The sequence below is a fragment of the Melospiza georgiana genome, chromosome 3, assembly GCF_028018845.1.
Source record: "Melospiza georgiana isolate bMelGeo1 chromosome 3, bMelGeo1.pri, whole genome shotgun sequence".
NCBI classification, from domain to species: Eukaryota; Metazoa; Chordata; class Aves; order Passeriformes; family Passerellidae; genus Melospiza; species Melospiza georgiana.
The window spans coordinates 73,177,395-73,203,271 of record NC_080432.1 but is presented as its reverse complement, the minus strand read 5'-3'; the positions used below and the strand labels follow the sequence as shown (position 1 = coordinate 73,203,271).

At 35.8% G+C, this 25,877-nt stretch overlaps 1 protein-coding gene across 1 annotated transcript in view; it reads left to right on the top strand.

Moving 5' to 3' along the window:
- The window catches only part of LAMA2 (laminin subunit alpha 2), a 251,425-nt gene that overhangs the window by 58,881 nt on the left and 166,667 nt on the right, over positions 1 to 25,877 (top strand). Inside the window, exon 12 of the mRNA XM_058019923.1 lies at positions 1,110 to 1,283. Within this exon, the coding sequence (XP_057875906.1) occupies positions 1,110 to 1,283 (174 nt within the window). The remainder of the gene's footprint in view (positions 1 to 1,109; positions 1,284 to 25,877) is intronic.

Genomic DNA, 25,877 nt, shown 5'->3' with positions numbered 1-25,877 from the left:
ATAAACACAGTCCTGGAATGTGCATACATAACCACTCCTGAATTAAATGCTCCGTATCCATAGGGCAACCTCTTTTCCAGGTAATTATTAAATTTCTAGACCTGAAGTAATTAAGAATTTGGAAACAGTAAATGTACAACATACAGCTTAAGTAAGAAAAAGGAATGCCTTGCAGGGGGCATTTTGAATGCATTTCTTTTGTATGCTGCATTCCTAGGAAAGGATGTGAGAGGGAGATGAACCTGCTGTTCTTATTTATACTGTAGAAAAATGTCTTTAGCCTACAAATATACTCTAAACTGTAAATTAGTTCTCAAAGCTCAGACACTGATGCCACTTGAAACGGATGTTTGCTACATATTCATGCCTGTAGATTTAGTTTGGGAAATGTGTTCTAGGTCTACTAGATCTTGATTTTGGCCATATTGTTATGCTGGAAGTCTTCAATTAACAGCATATATGTCTAATGTTTTCATTTACATGCCAGCAACTGGGAAATTTTTCCATTCCATGCCTGAGCTCATTTATTTTGCTGCTTGTATCTGGGTTCCAGAAGCCATCTTTGTACAGTGTGCTCTTCTCTGATGATTCATTTCTAGTTATGGGATTTCAGAAATTCAAGTTCTGGTGCTTTCCAGCACCAAAAAGATATAAAAATATATTTGGCTTTGTAAATTTTAAGGTTTTTAGAATGGAAAAATATTATAAATTATGCTGCCTACAGCAATCAGAAAATGTATATCCATTTGTCATTTCATTTTCTGTACAATCTGTGACCAATATTATTTACTGAAAACTTGCAAAATATTTGTAAATATTCTTGCACATAGATTTGTATGATGGAATTTCCTTCTTGCTCTGGACCATGAAGCACAGAATGAAAATACATGCAGTTCTTTCAAACTGAGAAGTTATAATTCCTAGTCATATACCATAAGAAATGTTTTCTGGTTTTACTTTGTGTTTTCCTCGATTCCTACACTGCTCTTAAACCTAATCAGTTTTTTAAAAAATGGAAGAATGTGAGGCTGTGACTATTGAAATGATCAATGTCCTGATTCTTACCATAATGTGGGTTTTATTTATCTATTTTTTTCCTATCATTTTAGATAGAAGACATGAATGGTTGGTATCTGACTGACTTACCAGGTCTCATCAGAGTTATCCCCACGCAAAAGAGATTTGATGGGCATCAGCAGCTCAGCATCAGCAATGTGGCTGCACAGAAAGTACTGCCACAGATTTACTACTGGAGCGCACCAAGTTCTTATTTGGGCAACAAAGTAAGTGCAGGTGGTACTTGCCTAAACACTAATTTGACTTATTGAGAAAAAAGGTAAGGCTTTGAAGGGGGGTGGAACTGAGGGAGGATAAAATTGGTTAGCTGTTTGACTGGCAGAATTGCGAGCAGAAAGGAATCACCTGTGTGGTGATTTGCCTCCTTTTGAGGCAAAAAGGTAGACAAAATTAGCTAAGTATCTTTAACCTTGAGCCCTCTTTGGTCTCCTGTTGTCAGGTGTTAAAGAAGTGCAGCTAGTTCACAGCATTGGTTTTTGAATGAACTGGCTGATGTGTGTTTCAGCTTGGCCTCTTCCCACCCTGTACTCTGCTTTGAAAGCCAGTTCCCTCATCTGCTTTTCAGAGATGCAGGTTGTGTATCAGATGTTGTGGGGGTGTTTGGTGCTTTTCAGGAAACTCATGTGTGGGGAGCTCTCTGCCCTGGAACTCAGAAAATGCTGCTGTGAGCTTTGTGACAATTCTGATGTGTGTATTTAAATCTACGTGTATCTAAGTGTGCATGTGCACACATATTCACACCCCACAGGTTAATACCAAATCCAGAATACTTTCATGAAAATCTCTTTTTTTTCCTCAAAGAGTAGAGTTGAAGACTGAATGAGTCTTAAATGTGAAGAAAGCTTAAAAGCTTTCCATTTCCTATAACCCTGATTATATTAAAAATTATCAGAAATGCTAACAGTGATGCATTTGAGCACGTTTTCCTCTGTAGTCTCTTCAGGCTAACCTTTTATTTATTTATTTCTTCCTGTTGGCTGAAAATCAGCATGACAGAAGGTAAGTGAGCACATTGAAACTAAATAACATCATTCCGAAGAATTGGGCATCCTTTTCATGGCCTATAAATTGTTAAAGAGAGTCAGGCTCACTTAGCTGGGCAGGAGGGAGTTTCTTCTATAATATTGCATGTCTGGTGAACTTACCCTGAAATGTGAACTGATACTTTTCCTTACAGAATTCTCTTGCTTCTAGCCAGTGAGCGAAATAATGGTAGGAATATGCACACATTATTTGAATGTGGAAGATATTTTTTCAGTGTAATTTGGAGGTCCTTTGTGGTTACTGTCAGATATCACCGTATGAATGAAGCAATTTGCCTTAATAACTGAACCATATAAATTTTTGATACTACAATAACAGTGAAAGCACTCAAATTACCACAGTACATCTTAACTGTCATGTTGCATCACGTAAACTATAGTTGTAATGACATGCCTAGGCCAGATGATTTATTCTATGGGAAGGGAAATGGAAATAGAATATTGAGAGTCCTTATTTGTAAACTCAATAAAACATTTCTCTAAATAGCTGAAACTGAATAAAACCAAATAGCTGAATCTAGATAAAAACATCCTTTCTTGAGAATAACTGCTAGCTGTAGAAGAATTGGTGTGTCAAAGCATACAAAATCTTTAAAAATTTTTGTATTAAGAAACATAGAAAAAAATTTAGGAAATCTTTTATCAAGATGTACACTTCTCTTGTAATTTATTAATCTTATGTCACAGAAAGCTGTCTCTCCTCTATATTGCTAAAGTTATTGCTCTCAAATAATATTTCCCAAAATAAAATTGAATAAAGAGAGGTAGTAATGATCCTGCATTTCCTAGTTTTCAAATATAGCTCAAAAAACTTATATCAAATAATTCTTTTATTATGAAGTTGGCATGTCCTGAGTGTGCCTCCACAGTGTTGATTGACATATATGTGCTATCTGATTGTTTTACATCCATCTCCAGCTGCCTCTTTGGAAGGAAAAAACCACTATAAATAGGATGCTCCTGTGCAGCCTTCAGCTTTTTCTTTTTCATCTGAATCTGGGTGACACTAGGCTATGTGATGCTGGTCTTTGACTGTGTCTCGAAGGAGATGTTCTAAATAACAAGAGTCTGTAGATGGTACAGGATTCTTGTTTATGTCAGAGTGGGAGAAAAACATGAGCAAATTAATTTAATATTACCATGCCCTTTTAGACTTCTAAATATATATGCAGCTACCAGAACTTAAACTTCTTTGTATAAATTCAAGTAACTTTTTAAAAACCCATATAATATGCATTTGAACTGAGAAATTGAACAATGTTTTTGATGCAGAATACGTTTGGGAGTAATTTGGAGGAATTTAATTTCTAGAAATAAAATACCTAGTGGATAATTTGAGAGAACAGATTTAAAATGGTTAGTATTAAGGTTTTAGTAGGTATCATAAAACAGTTTATATTCTTGCCTGCCTACCTTCCCATAGCCTACTGAGCTAAGGATTGCAGCAATCATGAGGACTTGTGCTGTGTTAGACCTTCTAGAATCTGAAAAATTGCATTATTTTAGAAACTCTAATTACATTTCAGGTATTTGAAAACCTCATTTTCTTTTAGTTAGCAGTTTCTTAAATTGTTTTGACAATGGATCTGTAAGTTTCTTTTAAACATGCGTCCATGCTAATATATTTTATTAATTTGTCTGAAAGTGTTATGAGTTATAGTAGGATAACATTTGATCGGAGCACTGAAAAGAAAGTATAAATTAAATTAAATTAAAAATTTGATACCCAACTCAGCAGGATAATGTGAAACACTTGTTTCTTTAAACTCAGTGCAGAAGGGTTAGGTGTGTGGAATATTTTGGAAGTCTAACATTATGTATACACTCTGCCTCTTTGATGCCTCATCAAAAAGCAATTTGATAATTTGTATGATGAGTAGAAGCTCCTTATAATTAGACAAAAGTAAACATGATATTCAACATATCTAAACATATGACACCTGTTCCCACCCCTCCATGACACAAACATGAGAGGTGGCTGAGGCCACCTTGAAATTCCATGAGGAAACTTCCATCTTTGGGTACATGGGTTTTTTTTATTTTTTTCTGTATCTTCAAGTTTTATCTTCCTTTCTCTGCCAAGGGCGAGCTTTAATGTGAGGGTTGAGATTTACCTTGCCTTTTTCAGATGATTAGGGCATTGCCTTTGGTCAGCAGTTGCAGGTTAGTTCAGTCCTTAGGTGGAGTCCGTCTTAGAATTCAAATCTCTGGACATTGTTAGGTCTCCATGCACAGCATGTAACACATCCCCTCCCACTCTTCCATCTGGGTTTTGAGCAGACACTAATGTTGCCATTACTCAAACTGCAAACAACGTGATGGAAATCCTGAACCACTTTTTCTCCAAACAGCTATATGCATGCTGACAGACTTGGATTGAGGCATTTCTTGAATTCACCCCTGTTTTTCAGGAATCATTTAAATTAGTTGTACAGCATGATCCCATTTACTGTAAGTAAGGTGTATATAAGCTGATCCTTCATGGAGTCAGAGCATGTTGAAGATTAAAGCAAAAATATTTGAATGTTTATCTTTGTTTGTCAACATGTTTGTCAACTCCATAGACCTAAAGCAGCCATATGATAGATATTGTTCTTTCTCTGATTTCTAGTTAAAACCAAGACAGCAGCTGAAAGTTTTGTGTAGAGTCTGTGCATAGAGAACAGGAAGGGGACTTTTTGACCCTGTCTCTTCATTTATTTTCTTCTTATTTTATAATTATCTATTTGCTAATAACCTATTTGCTGACTTCACTAAGTCATTATTTTGTTGAGTGTAGAAATGAAGACACTGTAATGAGCCTGTAGTCAATTCATGCAAATTTAAAAACTCTGTCAGCCTTTTTAAAATACTTCACTGGTGGAAAACTAGATTGGGATAGAATGAGCAGTTTGTTTTGTGACATATTATCTATTACAGACTGCCTAGAATACCTCATAGGATTAAAAATTGAATTATAAAATAATAATAAACTAGGTCCTTATAGCTTTTATGTTTATTTCCTTCCATTTGTTTTCATTTCTTAGGCAATTCTGATAAAAAAAGCGGAATAATGCAAGCAAATTGCAGTCTATGGCTCCCACGGGGTAAGGGATGGAGTTGAGACCCAAAACATAAAGAAGCGTAAATAACACAATAATCAGCTGGAACTGAAATGCTGGGATCAGTTGTCCTGAATTATGAATGCAACTAAGCCCAGAAAGCTTCATCTAGTATTGTCATGGTTTCAGATCTCAACATTTTCTTGTTCATAGGACATGATGCAGTTAAAAAGATCCACAACTCCCTTACTTTTAGTGCCTGCCTCAAAAAAGGAAAGCAATCTAACATAATACTTTTTGGTATAAATGGATGAAATACAAGTTAAAATGTAGTTGGAAGCTACTATTTTTTCCATCAGTTGGTTTTTTTGAAATTATTTGGCCTAGTGAAAGTATTGTAGCTTAGAGAATTCCAACACTCAAGCTGATTTTTTTAAGCATGTGTCTGTATTTCTTTTATTGTCAGGGAAGCAAATAGTGCAACATAGGTGGGCTGGTGGGATCTCCCTTTGTGCACCTTTCTATGAAAATCCCTTATTTCAGGTTGTATGGACAGTTTAGGCCCCAGTAGAAGATTTTGTTCCCCGATGAATATGGATTCTCCAAATTTAAGCAGGTCACCCTTTAGTGACCTACTGGTAGTGTATGAAGTATCTGCTCACTGTGTGATGGTAAGGCCAGTGTTTCGTGATGAATTTGCCTTTTTTATACCCTCTGCACATGAAAGTGTCGGCACCAGATCTGAGTGTGTAGCAAAGCACATCGCCAAGCTTGCAACAGTAAATTTGGAACAGAGTAGGGAATAATGTGATCCTCAAGTATAAGGCATAACACACCAAAACCAGTTCTGTAGGGACATTTAATGATTCTTAATATATTGTAAGTATGAGTAGGATGAAGTGGTTGGGTTATATGCACGTTACCCATATCTATAAAAGAAACACTAATAGGCATCAGCAGTATGTAGTATGCAAGAAATGTCCTTCAACACTCCTGAATATTCAGAGTTGCTGCAAATTTCAGATATTTTAAGTAGTCAATGGCCAACTCGTGGCAGAAAATTAAAGCAATTCAGTTAGAACTAAATTAAAAATAAATTTTGTAAATTCAGCTACTTCAGTATCTTTTGTCTTTCATATTGTAATGCATTCTTCTAAGAAAAAGATGGTTTAATTTATTGATGTTTTTATAACAAGTAACATTCAACTGATCTAAATAATTCTGTTTTATTTTAAATCACAATCTAAACTGATCTGACTGAAACCAAGTCACCATGGTAATCAGACTCACTCAACAGTATGAAGTTGTCTTCAATTCATAAAAATGTGCCATTTATTTTATTAGCACTTATTTCAATATAGCTTCTAAAAATTGAGATAATAGGCAGAATAAGAGGATATGGAAAAGATGAGACAGAGCAGACATCCAAGGAAAGAACAAAACATTTTAAGGATTGCAACCACACCTGATGCTTTCTTTAAGTTTACTTAATTTGTATTTCATTATTTGATTTAGAGTCTTTATTTTTATTTAAATATTCTTTCAGTTTGGCAGCATGAAATGGCCAGGGGTAGGTCTCTGCATTCTTTCACAGCTGTGGCTTGCCGGATTTGGCTTGATCCCCAGTAAAAAATGCAACAGTATTAGTACTGTCCTACTTGGGGCTCAGCTACCCATGACTGTAAAGAACCACCAAGAGATAAGTAAATTTTGCACACTTTGTTCCTCGTTAATGCTTTTAATGATGCTTGGGTAGCCTGTTGGGACGGTTCAAGTGCAGCCATTATTGTGATTACAAGGAAACTAAGGATGCCCAGTAGACTGTTACAGCCTCTTTGAGCCTTGGAAATGGGTTGAAACAGGGCTCAGACTCTGCCTAGCTGAGAACACTGACTGCAATATTTCATGTATCCCATGTTACATTTAATTTCTTAGTGCTGAAATCATCTTACACTACCCTAGATAAAAGAGGAAATTTACTGTTGGTGAAATTATTTCATAAATCTCAAGTGTCCTTTGTGTTACCTGCTTGCCCAAGTCTGCCTTGAAGGCAAGGGTTTCAATCAATAGAGGCAGTTGAAAAATGGAGAAACAAGCAGAAAATAAAGCAGTTTCACAAAAGAAAGGAAGTGAATGCTAGAGAGAGAACACTGAGCGGTGATAGGAAATAATTAAAAGGAAGTAAATTGGGGGAATATGCTTTCCAGCTTGCAAAGTTTTACTCTCATTTCTTTGATTCCAAATACTAAAATAATGAAGGATCTGAAGAAGCAGAAGAAAAACAAAAACAACTTTGATTCGGGAAGAATTTATATATCTGGAGGTTTGTACTGAGGGCTTATCACCATGCAAAGATACATGGTCATGATGATTCCCAAGCTAGAGATAGCTAAATTAAATAGTGGTTACTTAACCACTGCAAAGGAAAACTGAAATTTATGAAAGGGAGGATACATTGGAATTTTGCTCTTCTTATATTTCATTCCTCTTCTATACATTCCTCTGCATGCTAAATACTTCATCAGTAAATAAGTGTTTGCTTTGAAAACTATATTTAGAGTTCTTTGCTCATCACAAGGTACCTGTAAGTAAAGTGTTTAATCAAGTTTTACTCACTTAGATTAATCAGAGAGAATTTATAGTCCAAACATCTAGTTCATATTGGGTTACACAGGACGTGATGAAGGAATTGATGCCCATCACCAGAAGGGTATGCTTGAGAACTACTGAAAAGTCATTCTCAAAATATTGAGAGCCATAAAGAGTTAGTTTTATGTATAGTTTCCAGATTTCCCTTTATGAATAAATAAGCTGCAATTTCTGTTTGATTTACCTGTCCCCCATAATTTACTTCAAATTTAAATGATTTACAAAATCTTGAAATAGAATGTAATTGAAATTGTTGAGTTTATATAACACGTTAGTAACACTGCATGATGCTACTGAGCTTTAGTTTTGTAATTTTGTGGTGTTCCATTTTGCTTTCCATATCAAAAAGACAGTATGCAGCAGGGCAGAAATACTGAGAATTTCTGATGGTGCATAAGGGAAACAGCCTTTAGCACAAACCCATTTGTTGTATTTTCAATCTCTGCTATAGTATATTTGAAGTTTGATGTGCTCGGTAGCATCTGACAATCTCAAGATTGTCGTTACATGCAGCTTCTCTACAAGATAGATAAATTCTGTTGTTTCCATTTTACATATAGGATAGAATAGAATAGCCTTGCTATTCTATGTCTGCCCCTAGAAACTAAGTTTTGGTGCCTGAACTGGACTGACACACTACCTTGTGTCATTATGAAGTTTTAAACCAAACAGGTGTAGCACCGGTGCCCAAATCCAAGTGCTAATCGCCCATATGCTCATGCAATTAGGAAATCTGTCTGTGTGGATTTATGAGACTCATATTTTATTGTATATGCGTTATGAGAATTTTTAATCAATTCACAGATTTGGGAGACCTAATCCAACTAACTTTGTAAACAGCATTTTACATCTATTGTCATTAACCAAAAGGTTGTGTGTTTGTAAAACAAAATATTGGCAGGAATCACTGATTTTTCAAACACGAAGCAGCATTACTAACAAGGGTACAGAAGATGCAAAGGTGGTATAAATGGTTGAAAATCATACAAATTCAAGTAAGACATCATTAGTGAAAGAAAAACCAAACTGATATTCAAAGTGTAGACAAAGTAATGCTTTTTTAATATATTTTGTGTTAGTTTATGGGAAGCAGTACTCATTATGGCTGTGATAAGCAGCTAGGGAATTGAATAATGAAATGGTAACCAGAACTGACAAGTAAGTAGCACAGTAGTGATCAGAAGCTTGAATTATTTACTTAGTTTTAACTTGTGTTTTCATAGAGTCATCATTCTAAGCACATTAATACTGAGTATCATGCCTTGATCTAATACCTGAACAGAGTATGAAGCATCCTTTAAATCCTGTAGATCTTGTGTCTCATGTACACTATCCCATGTCTCATCTGCCCTCACTACTCTGAAAGGACCCATGCTGATTTGTGCAATCTCTAGAAAGCAAAATGAGATCCATTACTTAACATTCCTAGTAAGTTTGCATACTGTAAGATGATCTTTAATAGAAGAGAATAATGGAAGAAGCGATTTTATTTTCCAGAGAGAAACCCTAGCTTTATCCAATATATTTCTTTAGAAAGTGAGAATTTTAAATACTCCATAAGTTTTTAGAAATGTGGATTACCATAACTGTAGAGTGAATTTGTATTTGTCTTCTTGCACCCAAGATACAAAAGGGCTAAGACCTCAATATTTGGCATATGGAAGGGATAATCATGTGCTAGAACCCTAAGCTGAACTGCAATGAATTATTAAACAAGTGGTTTGTTGGATGATGGAATATTACCTGCAAAGCAGCGCTCCTCTCCTAGAGGCACATCCAGAGCTAACTGAATGGAGCCAATTAGGCTGACTGTCTCTTCAATGTGTTGTGACCTATCAATGGTAATAGCGTATTGTGATGATAAATGAACCCATCTCTCAAGCTGAAGCCTGAGTACACACTTCAGCAGTTTCCCTGAATCATAGGGCCATTACCTATCAACTTCAGATTGACAGGAGTGGCAGCAGAAAGAGCAGATGGCACGCAAGAGTAGAGACAGATGATTGTTTTACCCAAATGAATGGATTTGGACTTATTTTTGGTGAGGTTGTTTTGTGTTTTTGTGGGATTTTTTCATGAGCCTGCCTTAACATTCCATATTTTGCTAGAATGTTTCTGACAATACATGCAGTACCACCCCTGTCTCCTGAGATGGCTGGATGAATTTGTGATTGGTATCTACATACCTTTTTCAGTTTCACAGGCACTCTCTGTTGTGATACAGTTTAATCCTTTTTTTTTTTTTTTGACTGTAGAGAGTGATATATGTTTGGCCCTCTTAGCTCTATCCCTTTATTTTCCAGAGCTAACTTCCTCAGAAAAATGGGCAAGATAGAAGAATTGTAACATTATCAATATTTTTCATTATTTTCTTACAAGTTTTTGAAGGTGTAAGTATTAAATATCATTAAACACCTGACACTTCTGGATCAATTCCTTGGCTAGTTTAATTCATTTTAGAGACAGGAAAATTTTTCACAGTGAAGGCAATCATTTTAGCAACTTTCTGTGTCAGTTTTCTTCTAGGCTTTTTTTGCTACGTTGAGGATTTCAAGTGTGCTTTATTAATTAAAAATAACAGTGCCAGAGATACATCCCTTCAGTTTAACAAATTAATTTGTAGAAGAGAAATGGCTCTATATATTCCTGAACCAGATCTCAGTTTTATGTAGGATGTGTCCTGGTGAGCTCTCCCTCACTGCAGCACATACTTGGCCATGCAGTTACTCAGGCAAAACTTCACACAATTCTAAGTTTGCTTTGCTGTGAGCTAGGTAGCTTGTTTGCAGAAATATTAATGGATATAAATACAGGGAATAGTAATCCGTAGTTTTCCATCAATATTGTATCTTCTGTGCTCCAGAAAAACCACAACACAGTATTTCATTTACTTTGAAGTTGAGGCTTAGATGATCAAAGTCTGTCATATTAGAGAAGAACTTTTTCTTCTTATATATTTTAAATTAAATGCAACAATGCAGAGCTGTACACATATCTAGTAATTGTAAATGTCTGCCAAGTTAAAAAAAAACAGATGGAAAAGTTAAAAAAGTGAAATGAAAAAGGAAATAATAGATCAGTATTCTGTTCTTATTAGGTATGGAAAGATTTCCTAGCTTAATAAACCTAAGCAGTCTAAAGTAATAAAATCAGTGGACTGAAGCTGCAATTTTTAACTTAGAAAGTAGGTTTGTAACTACAGATGCCTTTAAAGATAATCAAATAAATAGATACATTGTTTGGTCAGCTGTGTCTTATTACTTTAATGTGTGAGCCAATTATGTTTAGTCTGCTGTGATGAAAAGTTCTTTTTCAGAAAGAACTTTCTACTGGTTTTTTGCCGAGTTTCAGCTTCAGTGCTATGAGGCCCAGTGAAATTTTCCTCTCTTTCATAGGTGATATATTAGCTCAGTTAGGTAGATGCACAAAATCCAGTTTTGTCACTGTTCTGTGTCTTTTGTTTTATATCAAATAGGTGATAAGTATACCTATACATTTGAATAAAAATCACTTTATACATACATCTCATGTGTTGAACAGAAATATGCATGTGTAACAAAGGATGAAAGAGAATAAAAACTGCAACATGAGATTAAAAATTACAGAGAATTAAACAGAGGAATGATCAGGGCAACTTTTTTCAAAAACCTGTCAAGCTTTTATGTTAGAGCTAGCTGGCAATGGTTCCCTTCTTTGGCTTTTTTCAGTAAACATTCTCAAATTTTCTATTTGAAACATCACAGAGAGATACTTTGTTTCTGAATTTGGAAAGTGCCATCCTCTTTGGCTTTGTTGGAGTTGGCTGAGTAACTGCAGTGTTCCTTTGAGGAAATGTCACTGCAATTTTCTTCCTTTGTTTCTGAAAAGACACTTGCAGTAGTGGAAAAACCCTAACATTTGGTAACAAATTGGAGTTGTTTATCCTGGAGAAAAAGCTCAAGGGACCTTACTACAGTCTATAACAACCTTAAAGGAGGATATAAACCTTAAAGGCGGCCATGGGTCTTTTCTCTCAGGTAACACGCGACAGGACAAGAGGAAAGAGCATCAAGTTGTGCCAGAAGAGGTGTAGTTTAGAGATTTGGAAATATTTATTCACTGAAAGAGTGGTCTAGTACTGGAACAAACTGCCCCAGGAAGCAGTGGAATCACCATCCTTGGAAATGTTCAGAAATGTGTAGATGGGGTGATTAGAGCCATGGTTTAGTGGTGGATCTGGCAGCATTAGGATGATGAATGATATTGGTCACAGAGTGCTTTTTGAACCTTAATGGTTTCAGGATAACTCAGAATCTCATATTCCTACCATAAGTGTGATCAAATAGATGATTCTATCAGTAAATCACCAGACTCATTACCTGGCCTTCCCAGAGCTGCATGAAACAAAACATGATTTTGCTTGCAATATTCGAGGAAAATAAATGATAGGCAGAAAGATTTGGGGTAGGCAAAAGAGCTCTCCAAATATCAGAGTCTCTCTTGACTGCTCCTGCACTGTCTCAATTTTGGATCAAATAGAAGGGCATTCACCATTCAGGGGTTGCCTCATCAATCTGTGAAACCTGTTTGAAAATGTATGACACAACACAGCTCTTAATTCAATTTACTTTATTAAAAATCTAATGTTTTTTTCTGAAAGTTACAGGCAAAATTGAAATGGCATAAGAAAAAAGCTTCTCAACTTTCAATGCAAGTTTTCGTGGTGGAAAAGAAAATTATGAGGTTCTTTATTTAAAATAATGACAGCAGCAGCTTTTCACCTAATTTATATGTGTTTATAAATATTATTACTGATTATAGAGTGCTTTCAGTCTGCCACTTATATACTTGGCTGTCTATGACAGCATTATTCTAGGCAAACTTGAATAAATTAGTTGAGATACTTTTCCTGTAAATTATTATTTAGATTCTTTTTCTACTTTGCTTCCCAGTACTGTGAAGGTTTTTTTTATATTCTTGTTTTTGAGAAGATAATTCTGGGCAATTATCTGTAGATATATTGTACAGAGAAGTAACTACTCTGATCATATTTTATGTTCCAAAATGTAATGCACCTTTGACTTCCTCTTGAGATTTTTACATGACAGTTCTTTCAGGCTGTCTTTTGGTATTTCGTGTGGCTAAATGCTGCATTTAGAAAATGGTTGTTCTATAGACCTATGAAATGTTTCATGACAAGTAGCTAAAGTAAAACCTTATAGTAGATCCATAAAGAAGTATTCCTTTGTTTTCTTCAAAAGATTCCTGGTGTTTTAAACCCAGAAAATCTAATCTAAATTCTTATGTAGTTTTCCTGTATGTATTTTGCATGTTTTATTTTTGATTTCCATTTAAAATTTGCTAATTTACATCCATTTATGCATTAAAGATATTTAGAATATATAGTGATATTCCATGCTGCCACACAGCAGAAGACTATTTTTCAAATACAGAAATTTGGGCCAGTTTGAATCATTTGAGTTGAAGATGACAGATTATTTCCTTAGTAACATTTTGAAATTTTTCTTGTGTTTGGAGAGAAAGCCTTAGTTTAAAGAGATTTTGATCTGACCTGTTGAAGTCCTTCTGACATTTCCACAACATAAGTTTAGTTTTGTATTCAAATATGAAAATCTTCAGAGAGCTGAAAACCCACTTTCTCATTCAGTTTTTAGGAACCTGAGATTGTTCTGCAATGCTTAGAACAGCAGCAGAAATAACTGCAAAGTGGCTACAGTCAGCTGTGTCTTTGAAAATTATGTCCCAGGGCTTCCTGCCTGTTAACAGCTGGCTGCTTTCTAACATGGGAAAGCCCAGTTTTCATAAATACTGGGGCACGTATGCTATGGCTGCAGCATTTCACAAAGCGCTGAAAACACTGGATATTAGTGAAATTTCTTCACTTTGCTTGAAGAATGTGGGGAATTTAAACTTACAATTCAGGATTTATTTTGCTCTAGGCAGGTAGTGACTACCACTTTAAAATAAGTGGATGTTAATTAATGCTTGAATGCAGCAGATATTACATTGGATAATGTGGACACAAATTCACCTTATTAATGGAAAGATCCATCATAATGAGTAGATTGCCGTCTTGCTGAATTATGATGGAATTCTTATGGAAGGATAAATGACGTCCATTTTAAAACCTAATGGGTATCATTATGGTCAGTGTTAAAACAATGAATACCAAATGAATGAGTAATAGGAGGGACACTAAAACTAAATTTTATTCATTAACTCAGTCGGTAAAAATGTGTAATCAGTCCCGCAGATTTATGTACCTATCCCAGTTAACTATGCATGTGCTTTGGGCAGTCTGGAACCCTCAGGAAAATTTGACCAGAGTGGCAAAAGCATTCTTAACCACTTCAGTAGAAATACATATATATGGTTTATGTAAAATACTGAAAGTAGAAAAAGAAAAAAAGCCTGAATACTGCCCAAAAGGCCATAACTACTTTCTTTTCTTCTGCGTACAAAGAATCTGAAATAGAAATCCCAGCAGAATGGCAATAGCAATTAAGCAAACATTTTTTAATGGATGTGCTTTATTATCCTGACTCTGTGAACAGAAATGGGAATACTCAGTGACTTGAGCTACCCTGATGAGTACATCTGCTTGGGACACCATTCGGCATCCCATCAGGAGCCAGCATAAAACCACCCCATCAGACAGGTAGCTCCTGCTACGAGTACATGGCATGTTCACTGATCTCAAACTTCCCAAAGTTCTTACAGTTGTCTGTAGAGCTGTTTCGGAATTGTAAGCTCTATGAGGGCTTTTCGTAGCTTCTCTTTATTAATTAATAAGTTAACTTATTTATTTTTTCCTTGTTAGCCTTTGTGTCAACTCACCACAGGGAAATTCAAATTGCTGCAAGCTTTAGAGACAATTATGTTCTTAAAAAGTGATCTAAAAATATCACATAAACCCACTGAGTTCTTTGTTTTTACGAGGGAAAAAAGGAAAAGGTGGAATTCAGAAGGGAATTCTAACTAGGAAGAGTGTAAATCCATACTTACATGTGATCTAACTCTCATGTGGCCAACTAGCAAGGAAAGGAAGGGTAGTTTTAAGCACATGTAATTTTTGTGGGCAATATTTTGTACCTAAGGATTGCTAAGGAAAAAATTCTCCTATTGGATCTCAATCAGTATTGGGTATGCTTAGACACAGTTGTTATTTTATTACAGATCTTTGATCTACATCTATATTGGGTGTTCTGTGAATCATACAAAGTATTCTGCAGTGACTCTGAAGAACTTTCACCTGCAATACTGAAAGAAGTAGAAGCACAGTCTGTAATAAACCATTAAACCTCAAACAGGATTCACCCTGCAGATCTGAAGAGTTTGTCCTGAGAGAGGGAAGATTACAGATTCAGGTTTTGAGCAAAGTCTGCCAAGTAGGTTTTTTTTTTTCCTCAGAGAAAACAGAGAGATAGATGTTAATACATTACCTTCAGAGTATGTAGCTATTACATTCATAAGACACCAAAACAAAGGTTTATGCTTCTGGTTCTTTACATAGAATCATAAACCATTAGTATATTTCTTAGGAAAAGACAAGTTTGAGGATATAACAATATCTAAACTCCACCAGAGCAAAGTCCAACCAGCCCAGCAGCCTCTTTATAATCACAATGGCCAGTAAGTGCCAAGGGAAGAGTGTAAGCTGGTAGGGATATAGTGATACTTCATCACATTCTCTCCTAACCTCAAGGCTGTAGCCTGGGTACCTCTGAACTCATGGAGATGTCTTTGGTTTTAATGGTCTTTATTCATCCTAAATGCACATTAAAATTTTTATCACATGATAAATAAATTAATGAATGTTTTGTTTGAGACACCAAGTCTGGTTCTGTGGCAGCCCACTCTGTGTCCTGCCCTCTACCATTTTTATTTGATTTTGAGAGGTCCCTAAAAAATGGTTTGTATAGGAAAATTAAAATTTACACTGGCAATTCAGATAAGTGGCCTGGGGGCAAAATTATCTGTACTTCATAAAAGAACTGCAGGTGCAAATGGTTGTTTGCCTCTTTTTCAGTCAGGCTATCTTGTAAATTCCTGTCTATTGCATTTGACACTCATCAGAAACAAGGAAGACATTTTGTGATTATATCGTAGGAAAATCCTTTTATATGTCTGTTTTTCAGGGATAAGTTATTTCTGTCTTCACATTATAATCTACTAATTGTTTAAAACAATTATGTTAGCAGTGATTAGAATCTGTGTGTCCTTGGTATTAACACTTTAAGAATTTTTAAACATGTTTTTGATTCAGGTTAGTATGAAAATAAATGAATAACATATTGTTATCAATCTTCTAATTTATGTGATTGCATCACACACTCCATTTTTGTACTGGAGTATATCAAATGCAGTGAGCCCTGGAAAGTGATCTGAGCCAGTACTAAAATAGCTAAATAGGGGTGAAGAAAGGGAAGCAATAAATCAGATCAAGTAGAATCATAGGAGGATACAGAAGAAAGAATTACTGTAACTACTTTTCAAGGCATATTCTGGTTTCTCTTTAGTGGGCCCATGCAAGAAAAATAGTGCTACAAAACATGCCTTTCCCAGCTTACGGTGTCTCAGTTTTATTGCAGGAATGAAGTCAATACTTCATTCTATAAGGTAGAAAATCATATGTGATCATGCCCTCCTCCTTTTAGTCACCACCTCCTCGGCTGTGGTAGAGCTGGTGACTAATACTGACCATACTCCTTTAAAGATGCACCAATTAATGATATTTTGCACGCTATCAACATAAGTTATGAAGCAGAGAAGATGTACTTAATTTTCTAATGTCTTGTTCTGAAGTTTAAACATCTTTCTCTAGGCCATAGGAGTAACAGTGTGTCTCCTGACAGTGATTTTTGTTCTAAACTGCATACTGGTTCAGTAGCAACTCTGCATTGGTGCTGTCTTGTGTATGCCTGTAGACACCACAAGTTGCAGATGGCAAATTTTTGGTTGCTGAACACAGTTCCACTGAGTGGCTGTTGCTGTTTCTTGTAACACATGATCCAGCGTATAAATGTCTTAAAAATTAACGTAATTTTTAAATGTTGTTAGTCATATCTTGGTTCGCATGTCTGTTAAGTTGCTGATTAAGCCTTTTAGGTATTAAAACACCATGGACATGAAAACAAACCCCTTCATAGCAGAAATTAGAGTACTTTGACTAAAAATAAAGTCTACAAAAATGTTCAAAGGGTATTGTGAAGTTCCAGAAAAAAAAAAAAAAGTATGACTTTTTGAGGCAAGTAAGCAAATAATTGTGCAAAAATACGTGACACAGGTACCACAGCAAGTAACTCACTTCAGAGTTCCTCCTCCTTCCCAAATGTGCACTGTATTAGCTTAGAGCTATAAAAACAATCTGACCTGAGAAATTCTCATTCTGTAGGGACTCAGGATTAAGTCCTGCTCCAGCAGTCAATTCACTTAATAACTTCTCATGTCTGAAGTTACATTATCCACTTTTCCGTCTTTTATGGGATCTAGCTAAGCTAGATCAATATCCTGAGGAAATGTGGCTTTCTATTTTGGGATGACATTTTCATACTTGGCAGGATATTATCTTCATCAACATGTGTACAATATGGTACTAATTTATGTCTGTTTCTTAGTTTGGTAAAAGTCTTGCACAGTATTAGGACTTACAACTATTACTTTAGACAATTTTAAATGCTCCTAAAGTATAATATACTTCCTTATTTTACTGTAAAATGATACTCTATTGAGTCAAGAGCTATAACTATACTGAAATGAGGGTCTAAGCACTTAATAATTTTCATGAACTCCTCATTCCAGTAGGCTGAAACCAAGGTAATAAAATTGTGCTTGGGGCAAAATTCAACATACAAAATTCTTTATTCAGCCATATGATGGCACCTGGATTGAATGAATTTTAGATACACAGATGACTAAAAATTAAAACAAAAGTTTGCACAGTAGTTTTTGAGCTACACTGTTAGTATTGTTCACATGGGTACTTTAGGGACATGTCTGTTTTATTAATCTAGGAATTGCTCTGTTCTCTAGTATTGAGGCCACTGGTATTGCCATATTATTGAAACAGCATTCTGTTGAATCAAGGAAACTATTAAAGAGTACTCGAGTAGTGTGCAGTTTTGGGTGCTGCAATACAAGGAGGATATAAATCTACTAGAAAGTGTCCAGAGGAGAGCAGTGAAGGTGGTGAAGGGCTTTGAGGGGAAGAGATATGAAGAGCAGCAGCTGAGGTCACTCAGTTTGGTCAGTCTGCAGAAGAGGAGACTGAGCAAAGACCTCATTGCAGTCTACACACAACTGGGTGAGTGTGCAAAAACTTCAGACCACATTAATTGTTTAGCAGGATGAGAGTCATAGAGAAAACTGTTGTAAACAATATAAACAGTTGTGATTTTCTGGCTCACCACACACTTTATCAAATCAACTTCCTAAATGGGAGATGCAGAAATCATGGCAAATCATTACATCTGTTCTGGTGTTTTAAGTTCACAAGGCAATTTTGATGACTCCCTGTGTAACTGGGAGAGAGGCAAGTTCCCACAGAGGATGATACATGGCATAATCTTATGCTCTACATGAATTTAGGGATACCCTCTGCTTCTCCACTGACAGTGGAGGAGCACTGGGAATATCATCCCTGAAGTGAAATAAGGTATATAACATTAGATGGGGCTAGGGTTCCTGCAGTTACCAGTTTAACCTGAAAATATTCAGCTTAGAAAAATGCTTTAAAATGCTGACAAAAGCTTGATAAAAGGGACCAAATCCTGCCCCATTCATGAAAAGTACTTTAGGCTGTAATTTATGTTGGAAATCTCTTTAACAGTCTGCACTGGCCAGTTTACTGTGCAGTTACACTTTTTTAAATTTTACAATATAAAGGAAACTTAAACACAGGAAATCTCATTGTCCCTCTGGTATTAAATTTATGAAAGAGGCCTGTACAGTCAAGTTGTGCAATAACTCCCAGATCTCCAAGCAGGGAGACAGTTCTCAAAAATAATAGCTTGTCATTTTTCTCAATTACAAATGAAACTAAGATAGATACAATGTCCTGTGTGTAACATAACTGTAATGAAACTACAGTAAATATAATTTTTAAATAAGGGTTTACACATGCCAGAAGGGTTTATAGGTAAGTAATTAAAATGCTTGATGTGGCAGGTTATAAAACATCAGCTTTCCAAACTATAATCTTTAAGTCAAAACACATAATTTATATACATTGTTAGTCTCAGCTCATGACTGCAAAGGTCACTGCTCCATGCAGTCATGGCTGCATATTGTTCCAGTGGACAATATAATTACTATTAAGAAATGCTTATGTATTTTAGCTTTCTGCATAAGAAGAAGTAATTGGAAACCTCTCAGCAGCACATGAGCAGTCAGTTATTTGTAGGTCCTCAGCAGACCAAAGCAGTGTTTATTAAATAATTGCCTTAGCTCTACTGCTACCAGCAGGGTGTTGTAAATGTTCTGAGATAATTTTTAATCATCTAGGTCAGGTATTAATTACTGAATTCCCAGCCTCTCTAGTTCAGACTGCTTCCAGTCCTTGCACCCTGAATATTTAAAAAATGCAGTGCAATAATTCACTAGCTTCTGTACAATTTTGCGCTAACTTGATGCTGATACATCGATCCAAAAAATCCAATGAAAGCATTTGTGTAATAGACAAAAGCAATATAGAGTCAGAATATCCAAATAAGGAGATAACTGAGTGAGTTGAGAAGTAGTTTTAATTGAATGGAAACACATGAGAAGAACTCTGAGTAAAAACAAGGTCATCCTATGCCTAGATAGATTTCCAGGAAAGCAGTTATTTAACTTCTGTGGCATTTAATTTAAATTAAATGTGCTGAAAGCTGCATAAATATTTGTGCCACCCAGGAGAGTGTGATTTTGATAGCAGTTCATGTCCTGATGCATAGTCAATGTTTTCATACCCTCCTTTGAACTTTAGCATAAACTCTGTAGCGTCCTGGGGGCCTGCCCTTACCCAGCAGAAACTCCTGCTTTTTTATAAAACAGCAAATGAAAAGGTACTGTGGAGACACCTGTGATTTAGAGTAAGTAGCCAACTAACAGTCAGTTGTGGACCCACTTAAATTATCTAGCTCAAATATTTATTCTGCACCTTGATGTTCTCACAGTTGCTTCTTCGCTATGCAGATAGACTTTTAATCTGAAAAAGGGTAGTCGTAATTAGCACTGAAAATAATTCATGTGCATCATTTTAAGTGTGAGAAGATATAACCATGAATGGAGAGCAGGGATTCTGGCAGTTTGGAAATCATTCTCAAGTGTGTCTGGATGGATAATCCGTCTTTCATGAAAAGTCTCCCATTAAAAAGTCTGGGAGAAGAGTAGTGGGGAATTACTGGAATCAACTCATGATAATTTGTTGGGTTTCTTTTTTTTGGTCTAGCTAAAATGGAAAACCGAAGGATTTCATTACATATCAGAGGTTTCATTTGTCCTGGAGCAGATATTTTTGCTGGGCAGGTATTTATTAAAATGAAGAGAATTAACAGCACATCTGTGGACACCTAGTAAATTCTGTCTTGTCAGTTCAGACTCTGAAATACTTTTTGGATTAAACTGTCAGGCAAACTTCTACAGATTATCTGGATAGTTCCAGAACAAACAAAAAAGTATTTTAAAAGTGAAATTATTTCATTGTTAGAGATAAGAAGACTCCTCAGCTCAACTTAACTTCTATTCCAAGTAGTTTTGTGGTATCTATGTGCCAGTGTTTATGTGTTCATTTTTTCTTCCTTCTTTTGAGGAATAATGGAGGCCGTAGGGAATATTTTTTGAAAGCCTCTTCTTTTCATCTAGTTATATGGGCATCTTTTTCCTCTTTTCTTTTGCATTCTCACAAACTGAAGTTAGAAGTTCGAAGTTCTTTACTATTGCAGAGGATGCTAAACTCTTCAAGGTCTGCATGGTAAAATAGAACCCTTTTTCTAGTCTTACATACTCACAGTTGGACTCCTTCTCTCCATATAAGGCTAAGTTAAATTAAATATTTAGGTATCAATTAAATTTTAAAAAATTCATCTGAAGTTTTGGTTGGATGTAGAGATTGAAGAAGATTACCTCCAGAGGTTCTTCCCAAGCTGAACAGTTTTATGATTCTGTATTTGTTACAAACCCACAAGCAGTCAAGTACTAGTAATTACTTCAAAATTAAAGAAATTAAATTTCTTTGCAATTTACTTTATATCACAGAGATACAGTTGACTATTTGGAAATCACTGAATTGTAAACTATTGTGTTATGCTTTTGTTTTTTAATCTCAGACATTCCTGTTACTCGATGGTGAAATACAGTGCTGTGACCTTTCCCAGAGATTAAGGATAATACTAGAAATCTTAAATGCCAGCAATGAATGCCTGTGTTCACAATAGTTAAATGAGACTAGATAGACTCACAGGGTCTAAAATACAGTGAGAAACATGATGTGCTGTATCTGGCATATGGACTTACTGGAAGTCTAGTTTTTCTTTAAAGACTTGTGGCTGTGTGGCTGATACACTACAAGTTAGGAGTTCTTTAAGTTGCAGAACTGTTCTTTTACTGTTCATTTTAATCAATTCAATCAGTATCTAAATAAACTGAGCTTAATGTAACTTGTCAGAGGAAAAACAAGGTGTTAATATGGGTAAACTATTTTAAGAATTTGAATTACCTGCAAGTTAAAGTCTTTGAAAAGTTTTTTGTGAGGTATTGTATTTTGACATTTTCTAATTATATTTTTTGTGGTACATCTGTGAAGTGCTAGGCAACCTTAGACACCATAGCATCAATTCATATTATTGAAATCCAGCTTCCTGCATTGACTTCAGTGAGGTTTTAGATATCTTGGAGTTTAAATGGATTGTATTCCTTGCCTTCAGGTATTTATAAAAAGACTGGATGTTTTCCACAAACTGTAACTAAAAATATTACTGACACATTTTCTTCTGTTTTTACTAGGCACATCTTGATGTTTGCACATTTCACATAGTAATCTCAAATCAACTGCTCCAGCATGAAAATGAGGTGGTGTGATGGATTAACTGTGGTTAAGGGCCAAACTCCCAAGAAGATGCTCAATCTCTCCCTCTTCTCAGCAAGGCAGGGGGAGAAAATAGGATAAGGAAGCTCATGCATAGAAGTTAAGACAGGGAGATTGTTTACTAATCACTGTCATTGGCAAAATAGACTCATCTTGGAGAAAATTAATTTAATTTATTGCCTATTAATATGGTGAGAAAAAAAGAAAAAAAAATTAAAATACTTTTCCTTTCCTAGGCTCAACTTTAGTCCTTCACTTCTGACTCCTCTATCACTACCTGAGTGCATGAGAGAAGGTCAGAGGGCGTGGTCAGTACATAACAGTTCCACTCTGCCTCTCCTCTCTCACACCTTCCCCCTGCTCTGGCATGTCCTTCAGGAAAATTTCTCTCCAGTTTGGACTCTCCATGGGCTGCAGTTCCTGTCAGGAAAACCTGTTTGGCATGGTTTTTTCATGGGCTGCAGGGATATTTGCTGTGTCATGATGCACCTCCTCCTTTTCTGACCTAGGTGTTCTCTCTGATGTTTCTCACTGGTTTTGTTCCCTCCTTCTCTGTTCATTCCATATTTTTTCCCCCTTTCTTACATCCGTTTCCACAAAAGCATCACCAGCTTGTTTGATGGGCTGTGGTGGTTCCACTGCAGAGCCAGCTGGACCGTGCTATGCCTTGCTCATGGGAGCCCCTGACCACTCTCCAAAGGGGTCATTCTTGCAACCAAAATCTCACCACTTATACCCAATAACCTAAAATGCATTGTATTACAGAAAACTTTGAAGAATAAAACATAAAGTCAATAGTTAGGTGGAAAACCTTTTAGGTTTTGGCACAATAATACTGAAGTAGCTGATATTACCTTTGATGCTATTTGTCATTAAGTATATTTAAAGGAAACTATAAACAGGAAATAATTTGAGATTTCAGATTCTCTGCAGACAGATCTGGAAAGTGTGACTAACTGAGGCTTATTCAAGCTGCAGTCCATATAAACTAAAAGTTTTATGAGGATCACTTACTAGTGTCTTGAATGCTAAAGGAATCTGTGGATCTTAAATTTTTATTACAAACTAAATACGAGATTTATAAGAACCTTTTACCATTTACAATTTCAGTAGTTCTTGAAAGATGTACTAACACCAAACCTGCTCTCATCTGAATCTTTCAAAGTACAGCTTCTACATACTGCAAACGACAGGCCCTGATGTGTCTTTCTGATCACTATTATTTGTACAGAAGGCTTGTGCACCTGAAGTTTCACTTCACTATGAAAAAGCATTTGAAAACAACCCAATTCCCAGCTTAAGCTAAAATATTTTAGAATCACATTGAGAATGCTCTGGAATTCCATGCACATTGCACAGGTTCGCGAAATTTTGCAGTCTCCCTAAATATGTGTAAAAATATATATTTTTCCTACTAATGACTTGTTTAATGGTGTACAAGAAGGTGCACAGAGCTTTATGCACAGATTTTAATGCCAGGGCAGGAAAGTGACACAGACATTAGACAGGCTGATGTGTGAGTACACAGGTTGTGTGTTACATATGCCACATAGGGGCTGCATGCTTTTTTTGTTTCCCAAGCACAGCACACTTACATTTTAGAAATAAAACCTGATGGCCTGTATGGATTTGCTTAATATGTAGCAATATGTTCTCTGCTGAGAGAGACACTGACACTCTATTTTTCCTTTTACCTAATATAATAAGTTTTAATGTTTTGGTGTGGACCTTAGCTACCTGCTTTCTGCTTGATATTCAGAAATTGATTAATAAAAGATATTGACTATGAAATTCTTAGCAGACTTAAGTGGATACAGCAGTGGATTTGCTGTGAAAGGTAGTGAAAAGAGACTTGTTTTAAGTGTTAAGTAATGGTAATTCTTGCTCAGTGACCTTGGACATTCATTCACTCCCCAGAGATTGTTAAGACTATCTTTAGCTCTGCAGAAGTGAGATGTCAACACCTTAGTTGGCACTTGGTGCAGCAAGAAAAGACAGAAACCCTGTTAGCAGAAATTTTCGGAAATCAATTAAGTTCATGAAGCTACAGCAGCTTCTATCAGCAGGAGATCAGTTCTGAAACAGCCATGAGAAAGTGAGAGCAGCTGCCGTTAGTCTGAGGAAAGGTCTGTGCTGTCTCCAGCTGTGGCCAGTACCACATGGATATGGATTAGTGTGAGAATGCAAGCACACATCTATGCTGTCCTGCCCACCAGCCCATTATACTGCAATTTGCACTCATTTCCTGTGCTAGAGAGCAACTCTGTTATGGTCGAGGCAAGAGAATGAAGTGTTGAATGGATTAGAAAATAAACAGTTTTAAATAAAAGGTGATTTGCTTATATAATTAAACCGTAATTGGTAGTTAATGCAAGAGATTGTGAAACAATAACAAATGGGCTAAGACAGCTATGGTGAGGGTAGGAAGGGACAGATGAAAAAACAGAATTCATACCCTAGTATGAATTAGGGGCATGATGGCAGTGGAGGACTGAAAGATAGTGTTGGATCTAATCACTGTCTGTTCCAAATTTCAAATAATTGTAGATCTAAGAAATTTTGCAACAGTGAAGAGGCTAATTTTTCATATGAGCAAATGCAATAGGGTCTTAAACACACTGCTGAGTCGAAACAGTGACTTGCAACCTGTAGAGAGATGCTATGGCAAAAACCCCACTCCCTGATTGTGTGTGATTAACTTGATACATGAGCATTATTTAAATATAGATTAGCATTTTTAAAGGAGTTTATGATGTATTCTTGCTGTGTCTGGAAACTTGAATAACTTCGTGTAGGTCAAAGTCTGCCTTTAAGACACATTTTAAACACTAAGTTAAGGTCAACATTTTTAATATTTTTTTTCTCCTAATGCTGTTGTGGAGTTGTAGCTTTTTTATTCATATTTTATCTTAGAGCTATAAATTTAATCGTTGCTTCATACTACACCATTTGCGTTAAACCTAAGGCAGCATGAAACCCTGCTAAATATTAAAGAGTTTGAGATGGAAGCAGAAAATTTAAACTGTTAGTCAAAACTTGGTTTATTAGGACCTAGTAGTCTGGCTTATGTTGGAAATGGGGAGAAAATATACATTGCCAACAGAACCAGGGAAGGAGGGAACACATCCAATTAAAGGAAATTTATGTAGGTATATAAATCACATTAATCACACTCAGAAGACCTTGCATTTGTCTATTGTATATGAACTACTTGCTGGGATTGATTCTTTCTGAGCTTTATAGCTTTTTGTTACACCAAGAATTCAAAAAACATTTGAGGGAAGTTAAAAGTTGATATCCTGGATAAAATATAAAATTAGGTTGAGGGTTTCCAACCTCTGTTGAAATTCAGAATAACTTTTGAAAAGTTCTTGAAACTGAGTAATAATGAATAATAAAGAAAATCCTAGATCCTATTAGATTCAAGATTCATATGCTGCTAATAATGTTTAAAGATCCTAGAGCATGTGATGAAATTCTGAGATTTTACTGTTTAAGGTTGTAAAATTACAATTATTTTTCAAACAATTACTTGCAACACCAAAACTCAGCATGATTTTCTCATTCTCCTTCTGGGCTTTGATGGACATAGATAATGCCATTCTACATTCTCCAAGGATAAAGGAGTACTTTCTTATTTAGAAAATTGACATATGAGAATTTTTACTGCAATCAAGTGGGATATTTCCTGAGAGATTCTGAAGCACCTGGAATGAGGATTTGTGTATTTTCTTCATTTAGGCATTTTCAAATACAGTATGCTTGCTATATACATAAAAACACACATTTGCTGGCACTCACATAAACTCAGAGTCATTCTTCTCTCAAGGTGAAACTATTGGTCTGTCAAATCTTGTTCAGTGTTCTATATCTAAACTTTTCCCTCTACAAAAGACACTGTTTATTTTATAAACTTTATAAAAAGGCTCTTTGGACCTCATAAAAGGATATTGATGTGTCCAAGGCTATTGCCAACTGGAGATAGCCCAAAAGAGAGTAAGA